General features: G+C 34.5%; 1 protein-coding gene across 3 annotated transcripts in view; it reads right to left on the bottom strand.

Annotated features, from left to right (window-relative positions):
• The window catches only part of MCPH1 (microcephalin 1), a 130239-nt gene that overhangs the window by 99088 nt on the left and 16873 nt on the right, over positions 1 to 14278 (bottom strand). For all 3 annotated transcript variants that reach the window (XM_049819370.1, XM_049819371.1, XM_049819373.1), the window contains exon 9: positions 7867 to 7979. In XM_049819370.1, the coding sequence (XP_049675327.1) occupies positions 7867 to 7979 (113 nt within the window). The remainder of the gene's footprint in view (positions 1 to 7866; positions 7980 to 14278) is intronic.

Consider the following 14278-nt stretch of genomic DNA (forward strand, 5'->3'; position numbering starts at 1 on the left):
AGCTTCACCAAGGTTAACGGAAATAGTTAGTATCCTTCTGTGAATAATTTCAACAAAAAATTATGCATGATGTACGAGTGAATCTGTTTCATCTATTCAGACATTAAAAACTGTTTATGCTTTCATAACGATCCAATGAAGTGAACAACTTCTTTGGACAGCTAACTTATGGCCAACTAAAAGCACTTCATAAAAGCTTCAGCTGAGATACCCTATGTCCTAACTGTGAGATAAAAACCAAGCCACAAGGGTAGTGGGCAACAGTAGAGTAGCTTCAGTGAAACAGATGGTTTGACTTTTAAGCCCTCACCAGCCAGCCATCCCATTTTTGGTAATGGTGGCTGCCACCCATTATGGAAGGCTCATTAAAATGGCATCAGTGGCTCAGTTAACACTGCTCACAACGGGTCACACACTGGGCAGAAGCACCTGAGGCACGAAGAGACACACTTGCATTGCACAGGCTGTAGGGATGGAACCATTTTAAGAGGGAAAGAACCATTTTGCATCACCCCAACTGTTAAATACCGGGTTTGCACAATTATTAACACCCTGAAGTCAATTTGGATAGTTGAAGTCTTCTGGAGATCACCGACTGTAAGTGGAATTTCAGGTGAAGATACTCCCGAACACGTCATGCCTGGATTTATGTTAAGTTTGTGTTAAGATACAAGACTCTAAACTTCAGTAAATACCCTGCTGACAAGATTGTAACCCACTTGACGATAGTCGACAACCCGAGTTAAAGATTTACTGCCCTCTAGGCAATACGGTAAACAACCGAACAATACTTATTTCAGGCTCTGAGATGCAACAGCAATATTATGAAGGGTAGAATAATAATTAAAAAAAAAAGAAACAAGCACTTTTTTATTTTTAGGATCTTGAAGGATTACAAACTAATCATACATGCACACAAATCTTTCAAATCTTTGTAGTGCACGCTTATGATCAACAGCCACTGTTTTCAGCATTTCTGATTCTTTATACTAGTAGGAAGTAGTGCATCTATTAAGGAGTAATCTGGTGCAAGATTTTTTTCTATTTAACTGATTGCATATTTATACTCTGTTCCACGCAGACTTATGAGCTCATAGTTCAATTCTACAAAGATCACACCACTAATCCATAAAAAGTTTAATTTCAGTGTAGAAAAGAATGGTTCTATTTGTTAAATTATTTTAAAGAATTGTTAATGAAGACATGTCAAATGCTGATGAAATGGAGTTTAGGAAGTCTTTCTTTCAGACTGGTTTTCAACAATTTAAGAGCTGTGAGGCTATAATTTAGAAAGCAGTTCCATCAACTAAAGGATTTCTGGCCTATAGAGTCATGCCAGATACCAGTAGTTTTATGTAGGGCGTTCATTTTTCCAAGAGTTAAATTTGCCAAAAAAAAAAAAAAAAAAAAGAGGATCTAACCAGCAGTTGCTTTTCCTCCTGGTAGTTTCTGATGCCAAGAGGGAAAATAGTTTCAGTTTTTACCCTGATTCTTTGCCAAACCAGCTGCAGTCCAGTGGATCATTTGGTTTTCTGGCATGACAGTTAATGACCTCGGTGTCAAATGTAACAGTGCACCCCAAAACTAGAAAAGACTTGTGATTTACCAGTAACTAGAGTTAAGTTACAGCATACATACATATCTTCAGCAGTGAGGTATGGATGTCTCAAGCACAGACTGTATGCTCTCACTTCTTGAACAATGTTTACGCACTGTTCCCCTCATGCTCTGAGCCCGAAAGAGTTGCATTCTTGCACCTAAGCCTCCCTTCCACCATCAAATCCAAGAAAGCCATAGACTTTAAAATAAAAGGATAGAGATGGTATAGATGTACTTCAAATAACTTGGAATTCTAGGATTTTATGCTTGGTGCTTATCCTGATCTACTGTTCACCATGGATAGCTCTCAAGCAATTTCCTACTTGCCTAAAAGTAGTAATAAAAAAATATGTTCTGACTTTATGTGAGACCTCATAAATAGTCTCTGGACCAAAAATCACCACACCTACCAATCTTCGGGAGTGAAGAAACAGCGAAGTTTTTTTTCTTAATTCTCTGCAGACAAAAATCAAAACTCTCTGTATACTTAAGCTTCTATTTCTTGAATAAGGTTCTGAAAAAGAACCAATACGTTAATCTGTTTATTGAACAGAAATTTAGTGACAATTTTATATAAAAACTTGGGCAAATTCAATTCCTTGATCTGAACTACCCTGCCTGCTAAGATGACAAACTGCAAAGTCAACCACCTCCTATATTACTGTCATAGCACCTATTTCCAATGTTCCAAACAGCAACCCATACAAGAGTGTGAACAACAGCTGCAAGTGTCCCTGGGACAACAGGAAACATCCTAAACTTGAGTTGAGAGGAGGTTGTGCCTTTTGCCATAGAAAGGTACTGACCTGAAAAGACACTTTTTTCAAGTTAAGAAATAGACCATAGCACTTCAGTAGGTAGTCCAGAATAGGTAGCACAAAACCGATCATAAAGAGAATGGTTTCTAGGGACCCAAGGCCATGAATCAGCCCACTAGGTCCACTTACAGGAGATTTTCCTGGCAGGAATGGTAGCATCCCTAAGTGGTGATAAACTGTTGCCATTAGGACACGCACTGTAAGGTGCAGCAGCAGATGCCAAGAGTACAGCTTCTGTTCTGGAAGCCCTCAACTAGTTGCGGGAGAACCACGAGGGACAAATTCACAAGCTGGACAAAGTCCAGAACCAGAACTGCCTTGCAAAGGTTGAGTGAAAATATTTATGAGATTAAACATACAGCAGGACTTCTAAAACTGTCTCAAACCATGGGATACTAGGCAACCTTTACAGTGCTATTCTCTGAAAAGCTTGAGCATGACCAGTAAGTACTAAGTCACAGGCAGTATTTTGAGACTGCTTTTCAAATATTTACTAAGAATATTTTCAGTGCTTTCAGCCATCTTGTATTAACCTTGCTGATACTTATTTAAGTTTTTCCTATACATCACTCTTAGAGTATTCAGTGTTTTTTAAATACATTAGGCCAATATGAAGTTCTTAGATTTTTTTCATTACTTTATAGCAAAAGAAAGAAAACTATTTTATCAAATTAGTATCTGCATATTCCATTTATATGAAACAAATACTAACATTACTTATTTGATATGACATTTTGTTCTCAAATGCAAATATTATTACAAAACCTGGACATTTGGAACAAACAAATGACCACAGCTATATTTGGGCTATAGGAATAGCATACGCTGTGTCTTGCCAGTAAAAATAAACTTTCTTGTTGGATTTCAATGTCCCGTTCAGTAGCATATTTCAGACATTCCAAGGAAGCAAGTTTTCTGCAGTGATGTGTAACATTAGATCCTTCTGTCACTGACACTTTCAAAGTTACTTGTCTGACAATATAGTTTTCTCAAAAGCTTGTTTCCCAACAACTTGTTTCTTCAACTTTATGTTGAGTCAGCTAGGTAACTACAATTAAACAATAATCAACTATTCAGTTGTCATCAGCTAGAGTTGGTCAGAAACTTTCAGGATTATTTCATGTAAAATGAGACATCTTTTAAACAAGAAACATTCTAGGATCAAATCAGATATGCATAAAATCACACCACCAGACATTTGGTCAATACCATCAAGGTTTCTCAATGGTACCATGCAAGCACTCTATATTATAATTTGTAGCTTCAGTCACTCATCTCATCACTACACCCAGAAGCAATCAATTTGAATAATTTCAATAACCACTTGTCCACCACCACCATTACATCAAGTATTTTCCCTAGACCACAAACGTGTAGGTAGTTCCAGCTTCTTCACTGTTAACTATAAATGAGCTTGCATGCTTCCACCTTGTCTAATTGACACTAGTTTAATATTCAGTGTGGCTCAAAGTCAGTAACATTTCAAGCATTAGTGTTTAAAATATATACCTACTCAAAGCAACTACAAAGTCAAAATTGGAAGGAAAACAAAAAGATGTTGTCCCCTAAACTGATACAATCTGTTTAAGACAGTCTACAAACCTTGCACATATCAAACAGACATAAAGTTACTTTCCTGAACATCTGGCAAAATGTTTCATGGTTTATAGTTACAGGTTTTTCAGGATATTAAAATTTGTTTCAACACGAATAAAATATTTTCAAAAGGAAGGATTTTGGGAACAGGATCTAACGATGCCCTGCTTCCCACTAATTGTTCCACAGCACGAGCTTAGGTTCTTTGTAAAAACTTTCTCTTCTTTCAAAAAATCTCTTAAGTTCAGTGTTAACTTTACCTTCACCCAAAACCAAGAGCTACAGAAATACAAGCCAAGATTAATCTGTTTAAAAACAAGACCAAAGGAATTTCAGTTAAGTCCATACTGCCTTCTCTGTGAAAATATGGTTTTATTTATCCCTCATGATGCTTAACGCGTTTGGTTTTTTTTTTTCACATGGTTGAAGAGTTTCTTGTATTCACTCAGAAGACAGTATTTTAAGGGGTTTTTTGAGTGTAAAATTTATTGCAGTTTGCATTTCTAGTGTTGTGATACTGTTAGATCCTTTAAAAGATATGTCACCTCTCATATCCCTCTAAAAATAGGAAACAAGTTTTTATTTGAAGCAAAATGGCAGTTAACTGGTTATTCACAAGTCTTTCTCTGATCTGTTTAAAGAACGAAATGTTTACATTTGTGACATGCAACAGGTGTTGTAATAAATGCAAATATTTTTGTGACATGAAGCAATGAAATGAGCACTCAACCCTTATACCAACAGATTAACACCACTGTAACTAACTTGTTTGAATACATTTTTGGCTTTATGATTTTTAGTTATTTCACTTTGTCCTCCCTATGCAAAGCAACAAAGAACTATGTATTCGATTCCACGGAATAATTGAAAAACGCATCACAATGCACAAAGGATTTATTCTATCCCTGCAATCCAGTATCATCAACTTAGATTGCTAGACCAGGGAAGCCACGTGCTGACATTCATAGGCATTAATCCCCAGTGTTTATCCTTACCAACCCTGAATGAAAAGAATCTGGAACTATCCTCAGTTATGGGTTGTTGTGTCTCAAAATTAAGAAGTTCAAACCTATAGGCCAGTTTTATGAGCCTATCTTTATGCACTGTATTTGAATATGTGTAATACCCCAAAACTCCTGGGATTTTTTTTGGGGGGAGGGGTGGTGTTTTAAATCCAAAAAGCTTGTTCCTGAAGCCATTAAAGATTCCTGAAAAATCTTATCTTCCCCCAACATGCCTGCAGCTGCCATTATAAACTGTTAACTGTTTTGTTAGCTGACAGTACAATTTCAGATAACTTTGAAGTCTTCCATGTTAAGAGTACAATAATCATGCCTATATAGATAAAGAAAGAAAATGAGTACTTGTAATCTAAAATGTTGATACGAAAGTACCTGACCAAAGTCATTCTTGATTTTAACTTCAGCTAAAACAAAATACAAGAAACTCTACCTGCTTGAGGTTTTGAAGAAAACAAATGCATAACACAATGGCACAGCAGAGAAACACAGAATCTATGGCTTGATTTCTATTAAATTAAAGAAACTGCAAATGACAAATTGAAATAACCATAGAAGCAAATAATGTTAATACTTACGCCTAGTCATATTTCCTAAAGATATTTTTGTATGGCTTTTTCAATATTTACTATCACATAGTGAACTCCAAATGCCTACTGACATGCATTCACTGTAGTGAATGAGTTATAATTGTAGTGTTCACTGTAGTGAATGAGTTATAACTAAAGTTTCAGCTCAGACATTGTCTAGGAATTACATTCAGCAAACATCTACAATATTTCAAAAGAGGTATTAGATTTCAAACTCTATGAAAAAAAACCCCTAACTGCAATTTGCATTGCTTCCCAAATTAAAAGACTTACAGCTAAGTAATGAATTTAACAGACTACACTTAAAACAGATTCCCAGAACACCAGCAATATGATCTAAAGCCTCATATTGGAACTATTCAGTACAAAACTGCATATACTCTACAATGACTGTAATTAAAAGGTGGGGGTTTTTTTTAGATATAAAGATCTGGAGATTCAGTCACAATTCTGGAAACATTAGTCCATTAAAATAGCTACGAAATGGCATTTCTTTTGCACTTGTATTTTTAGCATAAACTTTAAGATTTAAATGAAACCCTAAAAAATTCATCATAATAATACGATTCAATAAAATTCTATTTTTTAACATATTTGTGCTATTTCTCTCATACAGTTTTTGCTTTGGGCAAAGGAAACAAACAAAAATGTTCTAACTTCACTTTCATGTTGTCAAACGTTAGCAAAATATTGCAATGTTTAAGCTGCAACGACTGAAAAAGTGATCCAGCTGAAATAGATGGATGAAAGAAGCCATCTCAAAACACTGAATAGGAATTTTCTCCAGCTACTACTTAGCTTTTGCTACTGTTAAAAACCTCACGGAGCACGTTTTGCAAGCAGACACCAAGCAGAACCATTCAAAGATACCACCTTTGACTGCAAGGCCAGGTCTGAAGAAGGGGAATAATAAAAAAGAACTTCATATTGTTATTGTTTCTCTTCAGTATGTAATAGTTATGTTGGGATCTTAAGAGAAATGAATCAAAACTAGCGCTACTGTATAACGCTCTTGTAGCATAACTACACAGGAGAAGGAATCGGTACCAACAAATCTGATAAACCTCCAAGCACCATTTCTGCAGATAGCCTTAGGAAGAGCAAATGAATGTAGGTTGCGGATATACATTTAGCAGCTTTAGTCAGATTTCTCTGGCAGGAAATGAAACTGTTCTGGATAGATGCTTTAGCCTAAAAAGTAGACTGTCTTACAATGTTTCTATAGGACATGGATCTAGAGTGAAGTTGATTTATACATTCTACATAATGCTTACAGTTATTAGTTATACAAATATATTTAGGAAAAGGAAGTGAACAAATACTTAAGAAAAGTAAGAAGCAGTAAGATGCAGGCAAGAAGTCAAATAATAATTTTAACCCAGAGAAGACCACTGGTCCATGGAGATTAATATCTCATCCTCAGGATGTTTAAAAGGTTGAACAGCCTAGTAATTGCACCTGCTCGCAACTTTTACATAAAAGAGGATCAAAATCTGTGATCAGTCTCCTTGAAATGCCACCAATAGCCACCAATAAAACGTCTCATTTATTTCACATAATTACCTCAGACATCTTTTAGTGCTTTAGGACTTCCAATTCTCAAAACAATTCAGTGCTTATTTTAATTGTATGACGTGCTACTTACTGATAAAAAGAACTGCTATTTATTCTCTTGATCGGTTTTATATTTGCTTAGAAAAAACTTTTACAAGGGAAAAACACCTAAAAAAGATTCAGTGCTGACCCAACCCTCTCACTTTTTTTTTTTTCTTTTTACATGCAAACTGAGCTCAAATAGTAAGTTAAGAAATTTAGCTTTACCTGAACCTAGAAGAAAATATCGCATAAATCTTTATTTTGCGGAAACATCCACTAGGGATGATCTACTATAAACCAAACAAAAACCCCTACCCCGTACCTCCTCCAAAAAGGATAGGCATCTTTTCAGGTTACTTCAGCAGCTCTTCAACTAAGCCAGTCTGAGCTGGCTTACCCACCTCCTTTACCATATCAACTTGGCACACTCTGCCACCACAAGTTACCAGAAAGCTGAGTTCCATGGTTTATACGTATTGTCTTTGAACACCATTTGCATAACATTTCAAGGAAAATGAGATTCAGCAAGTTTTAAAATTGGTAGTGCATAGACAATGCTTTTTTTTTTTTTTGTACATACAAAGGCACTCAATGATCCTCCAAGAAAAAAGAAAGAGCTTAACAAACAGTATGTCCTGTTAAACTGACCTTTTGGAGTCTTCTAGTTTTTCTTAACCCCTCATCATGCTTTTTCTTTTGTTCATTAAAAACTTTGCAAGAGCCATCAGTAACATGACACTCTGAAACTTCATTTTCATCACCTAGAAACCAAATTTAGAAACTTGAAATGAAAAATGCAATCTTGTGAAATGAAACTGCCACCAATTATTTTATCAGGGCATATAGAGCTATGTACAACTAAGATACCTAAGTTAATAATTTGCACCAGTTCTTTTTCCACTGTATTTCAGTTATGGAAACAAGAATGACACTCAAGCATCTGACTTCATCTTTCAGTATCTGATCTTGTAAATAAACTAGTTGTAAAACTCCCAATTTCCAGTGTTTTGAAAACCACACATTAACTACATGTAGAGAATCAGCTAAATTGCTTTCTATTTATTACAAAATACGCAATTTCTCTGAATACAGAGATATTTGAAAGTTTGACGCAGTGGTGGCTAGATTTTTCCTTTCTTACTGAAGTGTCAATGCTTTCAGTACACACTGTGTTTATCTGAAATGACCCGAAGGTCTCAAACATGTTTTCAAACACTTTGCAAGCAAATCTAGCAAGCTGTTAGCAGGCAAGGATTGTGTGCACATGCAGGCGTATCAGTCCTATAATTTATAAAAAGGCACCATCCATAAGAATGTACTCTAATGTGGCTGCCCAAAGGCAGTATTTTTCATCATGTATTTTGTGAATTAACATATATTTAACTCTTCAACACTGCTGTCAGGATGACTTTTATAAGCACTAAATAATAAACTCTAGAATCATTTGAGAAATTAGCTTGCTTGCATAAGCTGAAAAACTTTGATCTATCTTTTGATCAATGAAGTTTTAATTACTGAAGATTTAAGTAGAGCATTTTTCCCAAATTAATTCAATGGAGTTTACTTTAGGACATTTGTTAAATTTTCATTTCAGAGAAATGCAAGAGACCAGTTAAAGAAAATTTAATAATTAGTGATGAAAGTGGCCTAAATTCAGCCTCCTTCCAAATAAATTTCTTCTGATTACTTTTAGAAAATACCATAGGGTACTATCCATATTTACTAGTCTGACTGCATATATAACTAAGAATCATTTGGTTTTCCTCTGTCAGCTACTTTAACTCTTAATCCTTGAGGTGACAGAACAACAAATTACAACACAAAAAATGATGACAAACATCTTCCATTACTGGTTACTTGTTTTAAAATTAAAACCTTTAAACTAGTAAAAATTTAATCACTTCTCACCACTGAAGTTACAAGTTTCATGTGAATTTACACAGTATTACAGTAATTTTTCTGTAATACACGTAAACATGGCTTTGGGGTACAATTGTTAATTTAAACTCAATATTTAAATACAAAGTGTCATTTAACAAAGGGAGAAACTAATTACTTAACTATGTTAATTTTATTTAGTATTGCACTGAGGGCCATCATCTTCAATCACTGAGCAAGACTGATGGCAAGTAGAAGAAGAGAAAAGATCTTGCCACGCAATAAGAAATGCTAAGAAATTTAAATTTAATTCCTTTTACGTAGAAAACAGATTTTTCTAAACATGTGTTTTGAATCTTAAAAAACAAACACACAACCACCACAGGACTGCAAAGGATGTCAGGAGATCATCTACTCCACTGCAGTACCCCAAGCACATGGGGGTAAACCAAGATATGTCTCTGTTAATTTCCAGTAAGTTATTTCAGTCACTGTAAAAGGATGACCCACCATTTGGGGTTTTTTTTTTGGAGGGGTGGGTTTGCAGGGGCAGCGAGAAGTGGGGCAATATTCCTTTTGCCAGTCTTGGCCTGAATACTCAAGCTCCATAGCCCTTGTCCCACTTGGGATTAAAGTTTCAAGACCTGTATGCTTGGACCTCCTTCCAGTTATGGTTCACTCTCACTGGTTCTTCATATTTACAGGAAAGTAGGAATAGGGGACGAGGTCCATCATGTCCTCTGATTATCAGCTTGGGGATCCTCTACATTACATAAATAAGGACTATTCTTTGCAATCCAGTTCCTACTTCCCTCCTATCAGGACTTCTCAAGCACTTTCCAGCTTTTCCATCCTGTACGTCTCAAGCTTCACTGTCTATTGTCTTCTTTACCCTTACTGCTGCTTTTTAAAGCAGTTGCTCAGTCACAAGTAAGGAGTTTTCATCTCTAGTAGGTTTTCCTAGGGTATTTCAGATAAAGTCGACAGAATTTTTTGAAGCAATTCCATCCATTGTTAGTTATCCCCAAATTTAGGTCAAATATGCAGCTAACTCATGCCACTGTGGTCTATCAGATCCCCTAAATTCTCTTCTAAAACACTGCTCAATGACTGGTATCAAAATCAACAACTCTGATACCTCTCAAGTATTATAACAAATTAGGCTGACTTTAATTTGCAATTTAAGCTTTTACTTATTCATGATCATGTGAAGTTTTGAACCAGAATATTATCTTTAAAACTCTTTGATATTTCCTTTGAGTTAAAGCAAAGTAATGATTAGGCACAATGGGCTACTTTTTGTTCAATCAAATCAATCATGCCTCTCTAATAAAAGTTTTATCTATAGTATAGTGTTCTGGTTTAAGAATATCATAACAAAGTGTCACTGAAATTAAGCTATATCATATCTTCTATTTTGTATTTATCCACAGAGTTATTTACCACAACTATGAAGAAAGTAAGTCTGAATTTGTCATTATTGGTAAACTTTCAGGTACATATGCACAGAATATTTAATAACTTGTGTTGTTATCATTATTGTAGTTATTATTCCAGCATGGGTAAATGCCAAGTTTTTGCTATTCAGAACACAATTTCTTCCAGTCTTCTGAAAGCTTGTGTGCCCACTAGGTTCTCAAGAACCTGCTAATGGTTTAAAACAATTTTATCTAGTTTGTTTTGTGTTCTAGGAAAAGTGTCATCATGCTTTGTAAATTACACTACATAAAAATAATCCTCAAGCTGTTCCTCTGTTGAAATACTTGTCCTTTTTTTTGTTTTAATAATTAGTTACAATTAAACTTTTTGTGAAGATAAACAAAACAAAGAATCAAGCAAAAAAGTTTTCTTCATCCCTCATTTGTTCTTTAAAAGGATGTAATAAAATGTCAATAGATGACATAATTCAATATTTTTAGTGAGCTTTTCTTCCAAAACTGAAGAAAAAAAAAAAGGCCCATGAAATCTAAGGAAGTTGTCACGTGTGTTTTTAAAGACATAAACACTATTTAAGCACTTAGCACCTAGAACCTCAGGTAAAACTCATTAATCTAAATTAAACTTCATCATTTTTGCACCAAATAACAGAATGGTATTCCAGATTCCCTATCTTAACATTAAACTACATTAATTACAGTATAACGGGTCTTAGTTCATGTCTTTTGGCGAACTGTCATAGTTTAACCCCAGCCAGCAACTAAGCACCACACAGTCACTCACATATCTTATCACATAAGATAATACTTGCTTCCCACATTCACCATATATATCTAAAATTTACTTGGCTAAGTCCTAACTTTATTTTTAAGACTGGAAATAATGCCAAGTCCCAGTTCAAATTTCATCAAATCTGAGCAAGTATTGGCATTCTAAGCCATGTGGTTCAAGTGCCAACTTAGTTACCCTACCAACAGCTCTACTAAAAAAACGTTAAAAGCAGACGGACTGGATTTCAAAGTAAAGCAATTTATAACATGACAAAATTTATAAAATGACAAAAAAGTTCTTAGACTCTCCTAGTAATGTAGATCATTAACTTTCACAAAAGATAGTATTATTGCATTTCCATAAACTTACATTCATGACAATGAAAAGCCACCGTTTTCCTCACTTCATAACCACTAAAAATTTAGGCACTGACATACAAAAGCCAGTTACACAGCACTTATTGATTACAGAGCACTGAAATTTGCCAGGTATGGCTGGTTTAATCAGAAGGATAGAAAAATTATTTCATCTCCAGAAACAAAGCTGAGAAAGAAAAAGTGAAACTGAATAGGCAAGCATCTTTTAATATACTTATAATACCTAATTGATTTCAACTATTATATCTGTGACCGTTCTCTACTTGATTTATGGCTTGGAGTAAGATGAAAAGAAGTAGCCATGTTTATGCCTGTGCTGTTCAGCTGAACAACTGGATAGCCTTCAGTGTTGAGTGCACCCTACCAAAGGACCTGAAAGCTTGCTACAACATAAGCATTAGGACTTCAAAGTTAGTTTCAGATTGGCCTGCATATTATACTTCTACTTTAAAATCAAATGTTCCAAGTAGTCTGTGGAAAGAAAGCTCATCAAATCTCATTTCTTGACATTAGTGCCATAGACCTAAAAACACAAGTAAAAAATGGGCAAGAAAAATGTTTGATATTTAAAACATACAGATATAATTAAATTTTATATTGATATTTGATTACTCCTAACTGTATACACACAATGAATGAAAAGAATTCTTTAGCTTTTAAAAATAATACACTGTATTTACCAGTTTTCAAATCACGTACAACATACAGAAAAACAAAGCAATTCACTATTTATTTACTAATTAACACAGACAAGAAGTAACTTACATTCAAGCAAAAAAAAAAAAGGAAATATTAAACCTATATTTAACAAAAATCAACTATTCTATCACACAGTGTCACAGTAGTTAAGTTTAAAACAAGATTTTAATTTTCTTCCACTGAACTTGCATTATTAGGGAAAATACAACTCATCTTTCATTATTGATTCCTTCCATTTTCACGTGAGCTCATTTGAGCTGTCAAACTTGAGGTTCTACTTGACTACACAACACATGCATGAAGCTGAATAAATTATACTTGGGAAGATGGCCATCACTGATAAATCACAAATATTATTAAAATCACTACAAACACAAATTGAGACTTACAAAAGCTCCTAACAAAAAGGATAAAAAGTATAAACATGAGATGACTTTTGTTTGCTGAATAATCTTCCTTTTCCTCTCCTCCAAAATCTGTTATCTTAAACAAGTTGTCCAGCAAGAAAATAAAAGCATAACATGCTAGAACATTGAACATAATTTAATCACTAGAATTTAAAAGTTAGAATTAACACTAAAATTAACTGGCATACCTAAGTTTAAAAGTAGTATACCTTTTCTCCTTCTCCATTTGTTTTCATGATTGCTTAATGAAAAACAGACTGTTCTTTGACATTAAGAAATACATAATTCAAGGATCATCTTCTAGTGCTTTGCCACATGGCAAAAACCACACACAGTGGGTTCATACATTTACGGGTGTACATTTATACTTGTATAACATACACCTGCATCAATCTTTTTTTTTTTTTTAAACTGTGCTATAATGATGCACTCCAGGTATTAAAATGCAGATGTAGTGAACCCAAAACAGCAGCTCACAGTTCAGCAACTTATCACCCACAGATATAGGCACAGTCACTGTTTGACATTTCCACTGGATTATTTCATAAGTCTGATACCAAGTCTGTTGAGCCCTTTAAGTTAATAATTAATTTTATATAATTTATTGATGCACTGCTTCATGATTTCCTAGGGAAAACAAATTACTAAAATACACAATCATAAATTACAAATATTTAACCCTATGTAAAGCTTGACAAACAGAGCTCAAAAATATCAAAATCTGAAAGTGATTACCCCCGTGCAAGTTAGGAACATTTTGCAGGGAAGTTCCCGAGATTCAATATTCTAGTACACATTTACACTGAAATAATTAGGCTAAACCAAATTGAAAACGCTCAAATATAAAAAAGAGCTCTTAAAATTATTACTAGCATCTAAGATCAGTTCCATATAAAAAAGCCATGGTTGCTTACATTGCAACTGTTGCACATGCCCTCAAATGTCTAATTCAATCTTCACCATAGCACAAGTTAGAAATTGCTAACTCAAATGTTTTTTTTCCACTGAGATTTTATGCCCTTAACTGCAATTAATCTAAAGTAGCAATTTTAACTTGTGAAATAAAAATAATTTGAACAAGAGATCCTATGATGAAGAATTACTTATAAACAATTTACAAGAGCACCACAACATTTAAACCAGACAGACCTTGGTTTCTTAAGCAGATTTTGAGTACTAGCAGAAAGTTTACAGAATACGAAGCATTTGGAGAAAAGAATGCTCACATACTTTTGTTGCATTTTGTGAGCACAGTTTCCTTATCTCTTGGTAACTTCTTTGTGTTTGTAACGTATGGGAAAACAAATGGATGTTCTTTTGGATCCTATGCACTTTATTTTTGAGTAAAATTAGTAAGTCAGTACTGCAGCATTTTCTTCTTTGGGTGTAATGCAGAAATATTTTTCCCTTAGGAATGGCAGTTCATTTTGCCATTTAGTTGCATGAGTATACCTAATGCAGTATGGTATCTTTTCATTTTCCGTCTCTATG

The sequence above is a fragment of the Accipiter gentilis genome, chromosome 16 (assembly GCF_929443795.1).
Source record: "Accipiter gentilis chromosome 16, bAccGen1.1, whole genome shotgun sequence".
NCBI classification, from domain to species: domain Eukaryota; kingdom Metazoa; phylum Chordata; class Aves; order Accipitriformes; family Accipitridae; genus Astur; species Astur gentilis.